This window comes from Anastrepha ludens, chromosome 5 (assembly GCF_028408465.1).
Source record: "Anastrepha ludens isolate Willacy chromosome 5, idAnaLude1.1, whole genome shotgun sequence".
In the NCBI taxonomy this organism is placed as follows: domain Eukaryota; kingdom Metazoa; phylum Arthropoda; class Insecta; order Diptera; family Tephritidae; genus Anastrepha; species Anastrepha ludens.
The window spans coordinates 48,001,292-48,015,049 of NC_071501.1; the positions used below are offsets into that span (position 1 = coordinate 48,001,292).

A 13,758-nucleotide genomic window follows, 5' to 3' on the forward strand; every position below is an offset into this window, starting at 1 on the left:
CTACGGTCAGATATTTTCAGTTCTTTCGCGATTTGATTGGCACTTCGTTGTTGTTGTTGTAGCAGCATAATCATTCCCCATACATATATGGGGAATGCTACTGAAGTGACAGTCCTTCGCCGGATAAAAATCCGCGTCGTTCCGGTAACGTAGAACCGACTTCGTCGGGGATTTCCCTCAAATCGCTTCTTCACTTTTTGAACCATTTCACGGATTTTTTAGTGAATTTGTATATCGTTTTTTGTTTTTTTATTAATGACTCCAATATTATTTTTAAATTCATCTTCTCTTTAAATAAAAGTAAATAAAGTTCTTTCCTTAAATATTAAGAAATATTTTGATTTCACCAATGTCTGAGTGTCCGAAAACTGGAAATAGCGACAGATTACAAACGCAAAACGGAATTTTTAAGTAAATCGAGTATAACTAAAAATAATTAAATTAATACAAAAAAAGTTGAATTTTAACGGATTTTGAAAAATATATATAATCTAAATTAATGTGTATAGCATATATATTATCATTTTATTATGCATTATGACAGTTATGATTTTTTAAAGTCTGAAAAAGTTATTGTCCGACAACTAGGGGTCGTCCGGGTCGTTTCGGTAACGTAGAACCGACCGTCGTGGAAACGGTTCTACCAGGTCTTGATACTAATTTATTTTATTCATTCGTCTTTTGGAAGAGGTCATTTGAAATTTTGCGGAAAAACTATAAGACGGGTAACAATTGCTAAACTAATAATGCTCAGGACCCTCATTTTCTACCGGTTACAATAACCGCAAACTCATAAACGAAACTTACATACCACCAGTAGGCTGTAGCGGTTGTCCACTATTTGACACACTGAGGCTCATAGCCCATTGTGATGAACTAGTAACACAAGAAGAAAAGAAAAGAAATGGGCGAAAAAGATGGAAAATAACTTTCCATACAAAAGCTAAATGACTTCCATACATTCACATCACAAAAAACTAAAAAATTGTGTTTGTATTTATGTATGTGTGCACTCCTAAAATAGAAAGAGCTTCAACATTTTCATATACATATTATTCACACAAACGTATCTGCACATTAAGGTGGGGCAATAGAACTTGAATCTTTTGTGGTTTTTTTGTTTGTAATGGCATAACGAAACACTACTTTTATAAATAAAAAAATATTACCTTCTTAGGATAGCGTTTTGTGGTGGCCAAAGCCTAATAAAATTTGGAAAAATATACGACATTTTTTGCAGCTATTAATATGGTACACTTCATATATCACAGATTTTAAGTTTTATGTTTGTGTCTTGTTTTTAACTGCAGTACTAAAATAAATAACAATAATAATAATTTCATTAAGAATAAAAATCGATATCGGCAATGCAATGTCACAAATTACATCAACACCACCAAATAGTGTTACGAGGGTTGTCTTTTATATTTTGCGCCTAATAATTAAGACACAGTAAAATAATAATGGTGGCCCTATGTAATCCACTGGAACTCTAAAAATTTATTATAATGAAAATGGTCTCATTATTTTTTAATATAGTCTACTTGGTTCAGTGTTCGTTTGAACAAATTTTCTATGTATTTTTGCCTCTCAGAATCTCAGAACCTCTAAATCGAGCTGTTTAGAAGCTCCAATAGCTCATTCAGGCGTTGAAAAACGTTGACCTTGCATTTTATTTTTTATATTCGGTACAAAATAAGCACTGTAAGGACTTTAAGGCGGATGCCCCATTACTTCGATCTTTTCCGGGCGCGAAAACCCCCTTTTGTGAGCCAATGCCTGAGAGCTCGCAATGTCGTGGTAAAGCATGATTCGTCTTCGCCGGTTGGCTTTCCTTACTTCTCCGATGTTTTAAGTTTCACTTGTGGTGCAGTTGCGAATTGGCCATGTGCTTCATTCCCGAGTTTCTGGCTCATATGCATAGATCCAAGAATCGTCACCTGTTACTATGCTAAAGATATGATTTGAACCACCACGTTTGAATTTGCTTAACATTTTTTGCACCAATCGATACGAGTCCTTTTTTGGGCAATTGTCAAATTATGCAATATCCAATGAGAATAAATCGTCGTGTTCCTGCGGGCTCACTATTGCCCAAGGATGCATATATCTCGCGATATGGCGCTTGATGATCTTGCTTATCTTATTTTATCCACTGACGCACAGCATCGATAGTTTCTGGCACAACAATCGTTTTTGGATGGTCTTCATGAAATTCATCCTGCAAATATCGAGGGCCACGTTGGAACTCGTTTTACCAGCGTTTCATGGTTACTAGGTGTGGACTTGAAGGCCAAAAGTCGAAGTAAGTTCATCAAAGTAATTCCAGTCTCGATGATACATATCGAAAATCCTAATAAATCATCGCACACTGAAAAAATAACCAAATAAAGCTTCGAACTCAAAACAAAATGTCATTCAAAATATAGCAAACTTTTCAATAAAAATATCGTCTTACAGCTCATTATTATTGCACTAACAACAACCAAAAGTTAAAACAAGTGTATATATGTATGTACATAAAAATTAAAATGTTGGATTTAATGTTTTTTCAAAAATTAACTTTGTCGGGGGTTCATCTTAGAACACGACGGGGCAAATATATTTCACCTTTATTTCAGCGATAGAAAACCAACTTTCTGCTAGTCTGCCAAAAGCGATTTAAAAAAAATTCACTCCACCCTAGTTCACAGGGGTATGTACTTACATACATATATGTATATGTATGTCTATATGGATGTACTTTTGTTTGCATGTGTATTAACTATACAAACTATTCACATGTTCATTGACCTCTTGTTGAAGAGCAAAGTTGAAGGCGGTGATAATGATGACTAGTTGTCCGCAAGTCTGTCCACATTGCCATTGTTGGAGGGTGACGCCACATAGCCACTACATTTGTATATTTCTATATGTATGTACATATGTATGTACACATATTACACTTCTAACTAAGGAACTAATATCTAATTTTAAAAAGTCGAATATATCAAATCTGCTGCTATATTCCTTAAAATCATATGAACTGATTTTTTTATCATTGGAAAATGTAGACCTTATCAAATTTATATATGAATACCTTCATATGCGCACACATACTTATACATACATATATACATACTGTGTAGTAGCATGGATAGTTATAAGTACAACAAATCCATTCCCAACGCACCACGCACATACTCTTTTCTGGTCCTCTCTCCTCTCACTGGCCCTCAGCGAGAGAAAAGAACTGTAAAAGAATCGAGATAATTCATTAATATCGTATATTATTCACACACATGCATACATATGCGTATAAAAAGCACAACTACCAGCCGGTTTCTGAGCTATCCCAACAAACTAACGGTAACGTAACGATTTTACTCTAGATCACAGGTAGAAACTTTAGGTTGTACATCAACCCGATCGCAGCACAAACATATGCTAACAAAAATGCTCACATACATACATACATACATGCGTACATACATACTTAAACAACACACTATTGAACTTCCTAATCTCTAATTTATGGTCGACACTACTACATGCATACATACATATATATGTACGCATGCCATCGAAAATTAAGTTCCGCCCAATCATGATTTCATGAACACTGTGCTTTCAACATTTTTCAGTTTTCTTTTTGATTCACTTTCGTGTTTGTTCTGCGTTTCTTAATTGTTTTGTATTCCGAAAAGTTAATGAACTTTTGTGCTACTTTTTATTATTAAACAGAACTAAGAAAACAAAGCAATTAAAAAATAGTATTTACATCGACGCATACTCGTACAAAGGGACATACATATGTATGTAGGTATACATTTGCGTACACATTTAGATTTAAATTCATACTTATATATTCATACGTACTTATATATTGTATGTGCAATATTATTTTTATTCTTATTATTGTTATTATTGTTATTATTCTTATTATAATTATTAATGGCGGCCACAGTCAGTGCGATGTACATATGTAGTTACAGGTCGCCTTCGTCTAAATCATCTAACGGTAGGCCCAGGAAACGTGTTGTTGGGTCCAGAGCGAGAGGGGTGTTAGGTGAGTGGGTTTAGTGGGGCATGTGAAAAGGTGGTTAGTGTCGTGCGGGGTGCCTTCACATGCCGGACATATGTATGTATTTATGTACAATGTTTAGTATGTCGGGGTCAATTCTGGATAAGGAGGAGTTTAAGCTGCCGTAGTTGTAGTTGTTGTTGCTGTTGTAGCAGCATAAACATTCCCCATACTTACATACGGGGAATGTTGCTGGAGTGACAGTCCTTGGCCGGATATGAATTCGGGTCGTTTCGGTAACGTAGAACCGACTGTCGTGGAAAAGTTTAGAAACATTGTCGGTCTGTTTGCCTATTTAAGCGTTAAGTTGCTCACATTAACAGCATAACCAATCCCTGGAGTAGATTAACCAGTTATGATGGTTGAAAAGGGCCCGCTAGGGGGGCACTCGAACGAAACTCCCATTTCTTCAACAACTAAAGTTTAACCGTAGCAACGCGCACTAGTTATGAGTAGTTGTAAATATTTTCGATTCCCATCCCAAAATAAACACTCACTGTCGATTTGTGTAACATAAATAACGGTGTCACTACTGGTGTAAAACTCGTATTTCACTTTGAGCTCTGCAGCACTAGTATTGCACTAGTTGGGGGACGGTCACGTAATTTGTGGTACAAAGCTAGTCTATGTACATACATATGTACAAATGTATTTAGAAGACCATCTCAATTTTTATTGCTGGTCACATGCGAGCGCACGATATTGTAATATGCACGAAAATATGTGCGTGTGCCTATGTGCATATTTATAAGAAGCTGTGAGAAGCTAGTCATTCATTTTTTTGCTCATCTTGCAAAACATACAGTTTTTGTAATTCTGTCCTATATAAATGGACTTTGGCTACAGATATTATCTCTAATAAATACTCTAAAGGGAGACAACTGATCAAATGTCACATTTAACCGCTCTCCATAAGTATGTATGTTCATATTGTATATGTATGTTTGTTTGTTTACTCGTACGAGTGCTCACGCACTTAAATATTTTACTAGTCTCAGCCGGGAAAGCTTTGTGTTTGAGTGCTTTTCCCCAAAAATTACCTCACACTTATGGATATATGTGTGTATGTACATATGTGCATGTGGAAATTTGTAAAAAGAGAAAAAGAATTTCTTTCATGCCCAATGCAATGCTTCCCCTCGTTTTTTGTATACATAAATATATACATATGTATGTACGTGTGTATGTATCATATGCTCGCATACAAAAATGTGGGTAAACGAAAAATGCGTAGCTTTTTCTGATTTCAAACTTGTTGGGATTTTCTATTCTGCTTAGAATTCGGGGGAAATTCACATTGTGTACGAGTATGTTCCGTTCGTTTTATTGCGTATTATGTATAAATATATGTATATGCATGTATGTATACTTATGTAGGAATTAGATGGCGGTGGTGGCAAGTTCCCTTGGGTGCGGTATGATGGTAAGAAGCATAATTTTCGGCTACTCACCCACCAGTCCGCGGCACACTATCTAACGTTGAACTTGGCATTCGCGGAAAACGAAATCGGAATAAGAATAGTAAAGGAAATGGCCCTGTAGAAATTTAATAGCAGTGTTTTCGATAGAGAAAACAGAATAGAATAAGGAAATAATAAAAGTTGTGAATAAAAAATGCGGATTATTTAAATATTTAATAGTATTTTTTATAAAATATGTTGAAATGGCGTCTTCTGAGAAAAATATTTATAATTCTCATATGATCTACACGTGAAAATAGCGAATAAATATGCGAATTGGCAGTTATTCGAGTTTCTTAAACGTAAATCAGGCGTATTTACAAAAGTGTTGAAAATTAAAGAGAAAGAATTTAAATGAAATTTTAAGAGACAGCCGCATTTTTGCTTTGAATATGGGCAAACCAATACATATGTGAATAAAAAAGAACGCAAAATGGAGAGAATAAAAATAAAAAACTATGTAAAATAAAATTAAATTAAATTAACTGGAATGAAATTGATAATTTTGAAAACGTTTAAAACAAGAAGGAATTTTAGTACAATTAGTCCGTTGCAACATTTTACAAAGTCAAGCCTTAAACAGCAAGAAATTATTATGCACATTTTCAAATCACAACAAATACAAATGACTACTTCCAAGAAAAAAAAGAACTTTTGCTATAACCTTTTTACATAAGTACAGACATTCATAAGTATATACATTTATGTAAAATGTAGTTTAAATCGCAACTACCTCGATACCGCACCAAGACTGATACTGAAAAACGTATGACTGTCCTAAGACACAATTTTATAATTCAATGACTGATTCTGAAGACTGCATCCGTTTACGTGAAATATCGGATCAACAAACATACAAAAATTTTATTTGGATGAGAAAGCCTTAACTTGGAACGTAAAAAAATGTCTGAACGTGGAAATACTGGCAATAATTGGAGTTCGAAACAGAACTGGATCAAGGATGTACTTTCGAAGTCAGGAACAGAATTAATGGAGATTACATCAACGAAAAAAACTCGTAATGAAATTCTTAAGGTTGGAGGCAAAAGAGTGGCAAAAAATCCAAATAATGGTGTCGCGGCTGCTCGCGCTACCAAAGGTGCGTTCACACTGTTTGCCAATAAGTTAGAATAATATGCATGCTTTCATATTGTATTTAGTGTGTGATTTCGTGCTCGTTTGCCCGCTGATAAAAATGAAAAGCTCTAACCGAATGCCGGTTAAAACTCTTAGATACATACATATGCACATGAGAGAGTGAAATGAAGTGATACAAGCGTGTGTATGTACATATTTATGTATATACCTATGTATATTGAAACTTGGCTTTACTCATCAACAACAGTGAGCTTTTGAAAATGAAAATGCTTACACGAAGCGAAAAATTATCAACTGTAGTTAAGTAGGGGTGAATTTATTACAATACACACTGACGCAATTTTCTAACAACAATTTCTCTCTAAATGCAACAAAAGTCTATTACTCCAGTGCTCAATATTTTTATAGCGAGCGAACATTTTCCAATGACTTCCTCAAACCAACAAAATACAAAAGGCACCGTAATCTTAATGCGACATTTTTTGAAAGGGAAAAGAAATTTTATATTACCTTTAACTGCTACTCACACTACCAGCGGCACACTCATGAGCAGGTTGAGAGAGGGTGATTTTTATGTTTTGACCTCGTTTGAGGGTTGGTTTTCCACTTGATTGTATGGATACATTTTCCAACTTCCAAAAGTGAAAGGACAAAAATATGCCTGTGCAATGTAGGTTATTGAAACTTTACGTTGTTGTTGTAGTTTCTATAGCGCTGCAAACATTGGTTTCATTTAAATATTGTTGATGGTAGCAGCGTAGCTGTAAATTTCATACATACATATATACATATATGCATATGTGCATATCTACATACGCACATACAACTGTAGGAATATCTTAGTTTAAGGGTTGTAGTGAAAGGAAAAGTGCTTGAAAGTATATACTAAGACGCTAGAGCTTCAATGAAAGCAATGAATTTGGCTAATGCGCAAATTTAATCTAAATAATTTTAAAACGTTCTTAACCACGGGAAAATATTATTTTGGGGAAAAATAAATCTATTATTTTTGTGTAACATTTTGGAGCAAAATTGTTTGAAATAGTTTTATGGTCGATCTTTAGCTCCTGGGTGATGCTACGACTACTAACATGCCGGTCAACTTCGATTATTTCCGTGCTTTGATAAAGTCGACATTTTCTTTAACATCAAAAATGCCTAATTTGTACGTAATTAGCTGTTACAACATCGGCACCATAAACACCATTCACAATTTCAGCGGCCTGGCTTGCATTTTCGCTTTTATCAAAGGAAAACTGTAAAATGCACCGAGTTTTCTCTTTATTGACTTCCATTGTTAACAGCCCATAACTCACAACTGAATGGAATAAACGAAAGGAGGAAAATAGTTTTTTTAGTGTGAAATGCCACCTTGACAACGAGCATACACTTTAAAATGTTTGATCTATACTTTACGAGATATCGATCACTACAGCCGTCTACCGGGAATGCAATGGATTTCAGTTTCGTCTGTAGATATTTAACTAAATCTTCTGAAATTAAGAGCATCATGAGCTAAACCAACCTGTTTTCATAACCGAACGAAATATTCATACACTTACTGGTGCCGACTTCGATGACCCAAAGCGCGGGGTACTATAAATTGTTGCAGGCCAAGAATGATCTTTTTTGTATATTTGTTTATTTGTTTTCAGTTAATAATATTAAATACTACAATAAACAATAACATGTAATGATGTGTTGCGCAATGTCGCTAGGCGAGATCTCAAGTACTCAAATAATGAAATTAGTTTTATTTTAACTTAGAAGTTATTAGAATATTTTATATGTAATGATCGTACATGTAAAGAACTCATTCTGGCTCATACCAGGTGACTTCTGTGTAAACCAAAGAAATGGAGCCAAGTCGTGACTTCCATTGTCACACTAGTTGCGAAGTAGTCAACTTTTGCCACTCGCATCTACTAATGTATTTACTTCAAAGTGCCTTTTATTCTAGCCAAATATCAACGGCATACTGCAGATCCTGACCTATTATTATTTCACTCGATTGATCTTGGGTTCGATGCACACTGTGGCACATGAAACATAAAATAATGAAAATATTTTAACAGCAACATTCGCCGCTCGGCAGGCAATGGCAAACCTTTGTTGTGTGTATTTCTGAAAAAACAAAAACAGATGAAAAGCTTTTCATAAAAACCATATGCCACTCGAAGACGACATACGTTATATGTACTTCAGGTCTCTCCGTTTGTATTAAAGTATCAAGACGCACACAACAAATTAGAAGAGAAGCTTGACCAAACACCTGATAAAGATGCACGCTTCATAACTATAGCACAGGGCTTATTGTGGAGTTTTGACAATTTATTTTTAATTTATATGAAAATAAAGTTTATAAAAATCACATAAATCCAAGTTGTAAGCTTTGTGCAAAATTTTTAAATATTCATCAAATTTGGGTCAAAATTTCACACTTTTCATTTCAATTTTTTAGAAAAATTTCGACTATGTAAGTATTGAGTTTGGGTATAATAAAGTATACATAAATTTAAAGTGGTTGAAAAATCACGTTGATTTTAGGATTTTTTTTGCCGACTGCGTTGGGTGTTTTTTGTCATATAAAATAGTGTCGAGCATTCGTTATCAAGATTATATGTATGTAATTTTTTAATATATTGTAATAATAGAGAAAGTGAGTGCATACAATTTTTTTTGTATGTAAAATAAACTAAAAATTGGAAATAAAAACGAAATAAATTTTTGTTTCGTATAATTTTTTTCGAATTTTTCTTCTTACAATTAACAGTGTATTTACAATTGTTTTGGTTGTAGACTTTAAACACAAGGCATATTTTTATACGGCGGCCGCCGAATGCCAAATGGGTTCGTGCTTGACTACCATTCGGAATTCAGAAAGAACTTAGGTTCGAATCTCGGTAAAATACCAAAACGAAGAAAAACATTTTTTTAATAGCGGTCGCCGCTCGGCAGGCAATTGCAAACCTCCGAGTGTATTTCTGCCATGAAAAAGTTCCTCATAAAAAATATCTGCCGTTCGGAGTCGGCTTGAAACTGTAGGTCCCTCCATTTGTGGAACAACATCAAGATGCACGGCACAAATTGTAGGAGGAGCTCCCAAAAAGGGTGTACGCGCCAATTACATATATATATTATATATATATATTTATACCTTCTATTGTCCTAACTCTCTCTCTCTCTCTCTCTCTCTCTCTCTCTCTCTCTCTGTTTTTATGAATCGCACATATCACTTCGTGCTAATTAAAAACAGCTTCTTTTAAAATTGGGGCTCGAAATTGACTTTATAGCTAAGTTTTAGTGGATATTCTTTTTTTTTTAATTTTATATAGCATCCAAATCTGCTAGAAACGATGTAGAAAAAAATGTATCCGCCCTAATGCATACATTTTATAAATTTTTATGATTTCATTTTCTAAAAAAAGGGGAAGTTTTAAAGTTTGAAAATTGAAAATTATATTAATATTATTAATCAATGATCCTTTAAGCTTAACCTAAAATAACTTAGGAAACTGGGCAAGTGATTGTTTGAAACAGTGGCAATCTAAAATGAAATTGGGTACTATTTTCGGTTTATGATTAGATGTACGAGTACTACTTTTCTCACACTTCTTCCATTTAACATATCAAAACAACCTGATTCCATTATTTATTTTTCTTCTTCTACAATTGCAGAGACACAACATAAAATGGTTTATTACCAATCCACACCAATGGTAATTAAAACAGAGAAGCCAAGTCAGGCTCAACTCTGTGCTCAGCTAGAAACAACTACAACAATTTCTGAGACAACGACAAATGTCGAAACATCATCACCCTTAACCCATATACCGCACGAATATCAGTTGCAGCAAAGCACTTCGAATGCATATGCTGATATCTGTAGTAAAGCCACAATAATGCAGAAACGATCTCACGAATCCCCCCCATTGTCTCATACTAGTATTATCCCAAGTTATACGGTATCAATCCCTGTACATAACTTATCTACAAATACAGCGAATATTAGTTTACATGCCAATATCAAAACGGAACCTAACATCGGCGTATATGGAGGTTCTTCATCCGCAACATCGGCATATTCCACAGCCACAACGTTAGATTTGAATACTGGCACTGCAAGCGTATCTGCTCCCGCAGTGGCTATAAGCCGCAAACCAACTGTAAATAAGCCACAATTTAAATGCGAGCAATGTGGAATGACCTTTGGTAGCAAGTCGGCTCATACTTCGCACACTAAGTCGCATGCCAAAAGCATTGATTTGAGCGGTGGTATAGCTGCGGGGTCTGCAAGGTTGAGCGATGTCAGCGAAGCTGGTGTGTCGACGGGCATTCCAAAGACACCGAATGTAACTGGAATTGCCGGAGGAGATCCGTATCAGTGCAACGTTTGTCAAAAGACATTTGCAGTACCCGCAAGGCTGGTAAGTTGATGATCTATTTAGGAGTTTTCAATATGGGTCGGTCGAAGTTGTTAGGCTGTGGCGGTTATGTTGTTTTGGCGGCGTCTGTTAAATTGTTTGCTTATCACACAGTTACTGATGCAAAACCATCATGCAAATAGTAAAACTTTACTGTGCACGATTTGGACTATTTCTTAGGAGGTTTTCTGAAGTCGGTAATCTGTGCTAAAAAACCGCAATCAACCGTTGCCCTCAAAGTCAACATAACATAGGTAATTTCTCAAATTCGCTCATATCAATGTCGGAGAATTATTAAAAAGTGGTTTTTTCACATCCGTGCCACCATGTGAAGACTCAGCGGACATTTAAACGATGCCATATTCCTTACAAAATGGTCTTATGGATACCTCCCACACAGCTTGTTTAATTTAGCTTCGACCCGAGCCCTCTATTGTTGACAATAATTAATAAATATGTACTTAGTTGAATTTATTTTGGGCTTACATATTTTTACCCCATTTTAGATACGACATTATCGCACGCACACTGGCGAAAGACCTTTTGAATGCGAATTTTGTCACAAATTGTTCAGCGTTAAGGAGAATCTACAGGTGCATCGTCGGATACACACGAAAGAAAGGCCATACAAATGTGACGTTTGCGAGCGCGCATTTGAGCACTCGGGCAAATTGCATCGACACATGCGTATACATACCGGCGAGCGACCACATAAGTGCTCAGTCTGCGAGAAGACTTTCATTCAATCCGGGCAATTGGTTATTCATATGCGAACGCATACTGGTGAAAAACCATACAAATGTCCGGTTGAGGGCTGCGGCAAGGGATTCACCTGCTCCAAACAGCTGAAAGTACATTCGCGTACTCACACGGGCGAAAAGCCTTACCATTGCGATATCTGCTTTCGTGATTTTGGCTACAACCATGTACTCAAGCTTCACCGAGTGCAGCATTACGGTTCCAAATGCTACAAATGCACAATTTGCGATGAGACATTTAAAAATAAAAAAGAGATGGAGGCGCATATCAAAGGTCACGCTAAAGAATTTCCGGATGATGATGACGAAGCCGTAGCGGGGGCAGCGGTTGCTGGCAGTAGTTCTACATCGAATAGTTCGAGTGGTGAAGCTATATCAGCGCCTGGATCGCCTTTATCACCAATACCATCTGGCAGTGCAGTCGCCAAGGCGCGTAAATCTAAAGTGGAGCGTGCACGAGCGCTACCTCTAAAGACAACCGCTTCTAGCTTACGCAATCCAGCATCGCCCAGCTCTCCTCGGTCTACACTGTCGCCAAGTTCATCACGACTTTCTGCGGGCTCACCAGAGTATTTGACGACATCATCTCCAACGCCATATACAATGGAAATAGACTATCTTAGTCGGGACGGTGAAGTAGCTAGTACCAGCAATGATCACCAATTATCATTATCCTTACCTGTTGTAAACTCAAATGGTAACAATGAACAACAGTCCTGTAATTCTATAAATGAAGAATTGCCGACAGATTTAAGCAAACAACAGGTGCAACATCCAACGCCTATGAAATTTTATCAAAGCGGCCAAATGCAAAATGTTTCACCGGCATACAATTACCAACAACTGCAGCATCAAGGAATGAAATTAGAACGTTCTGGGATTGAACCGCCCACGATCAATCCTGCTTTACTTGAAGCTGCATCCATTGTGAGGCGACGCGATATGCTGGATTCCCCAAACGAGGAGGAAGTTAAAAAGACGGAAACCTCTGTGAAACAATCACGTTACTCTGAACAACAAAGTGTTCTTCAGCAAAAGCATACCCCTACTTTAACAGATACACCTACAACTTCATACGCGCAACAACGCATTTCGCTCAGTCATGATTTATCTCAGTACGATGATACTCGCGAGGCGAACGAGCTGATTGAACACTACAAACGGGGCGAACTTGCGCAACATGGTATGCATAAGGGGTACGTGCCGGTGCCTAAATTTGAGTAAGTTTCAAACTAATATGCAATATGAAAAATCGAATCAATAATTCGTGATCGAATGAGCGTTTTGAAATTTGAATTTGGTACGGCATACATATACTGGAAGCAAAAATTTTTATTTGATTTCATTCAATTCGAAGAGAGTACTCAGCCGATCACGAGTGATTCAGCTTTAGTGAAATAAGAAACGAGTTACGAATAGCTGGCATGTGACCAATATATTTTAGTACATTCCTGTTCTTTTTTGACAGAATTAGTGCCATCACAGCGAAGTGGGAAAGCGCAAACTTGTATTCTATCGTTCTTGTCCCTGAGCTTTAAGGAAATGAGATCACGGCTTGTTTCTGACTCGCTTGTTGATTCCAACAGGTTTTTTTTTCAGTCTAGAAGTCAATTATTATTTGACTAAAAAAACAGTCAACAAATTTACTTGATTGGACTTTTTTCCAAAAAAAATAAAAAGCATGCGGGATTCCTTTGACAAATAAACCAATAAATACCTAAGCGATTTTGATCAAGTTGAATAAAGCTTGCCTGCTGAATACTAAGTGAAGCTAAGTCCTCCTCCACTCATCCTTTCCAACACGGAGAAGGCTTTCCTTTTCATCTCCAGTATCAGCACAAGTACGGCATTACATTTTTCATTCGCTGCATTATGTCAACTTATATACAAGTATACAAGTCAACGTAAAAAACAAAAAATTTTCACATCTGCAGGTTTGATTGAAAAGCCTTATT

The 13,758-nt window shown here is 36.2% G+C and overlaps 1 protein-coding gene across 5 annotated transcripts in view; it reads left to right on the forward strand.

The window, feature by feature from the left end:
• Positions 1–13,758, forward strand: part of LOC128862719 (Krueppel homolog 1) — a 35,869-nt gene that overhangs the window by 11,973 nt on the left and 10,138 nt on the right. For all 5 annotated transcript variants that reach the window (XM_054101387.1, XM_054101386.1, XM_054101388.1 and 2 more), the window contains exons 2-3: positions 10,300–11,048; positions 11,552–13,023. In XM_054101387.1, the coding sequence (XP_053957362.1) occupies positions 10,314–11,048; positions 11,552–13,023 (2,207 nt within the window). In that variant the 5' untranslated portion in view covers positions 10,300–10,313. The remainder of the gene's footprint in view (positions 1–10,299; positions 11,049–11,551; positions 13,024–13,758) is intronic.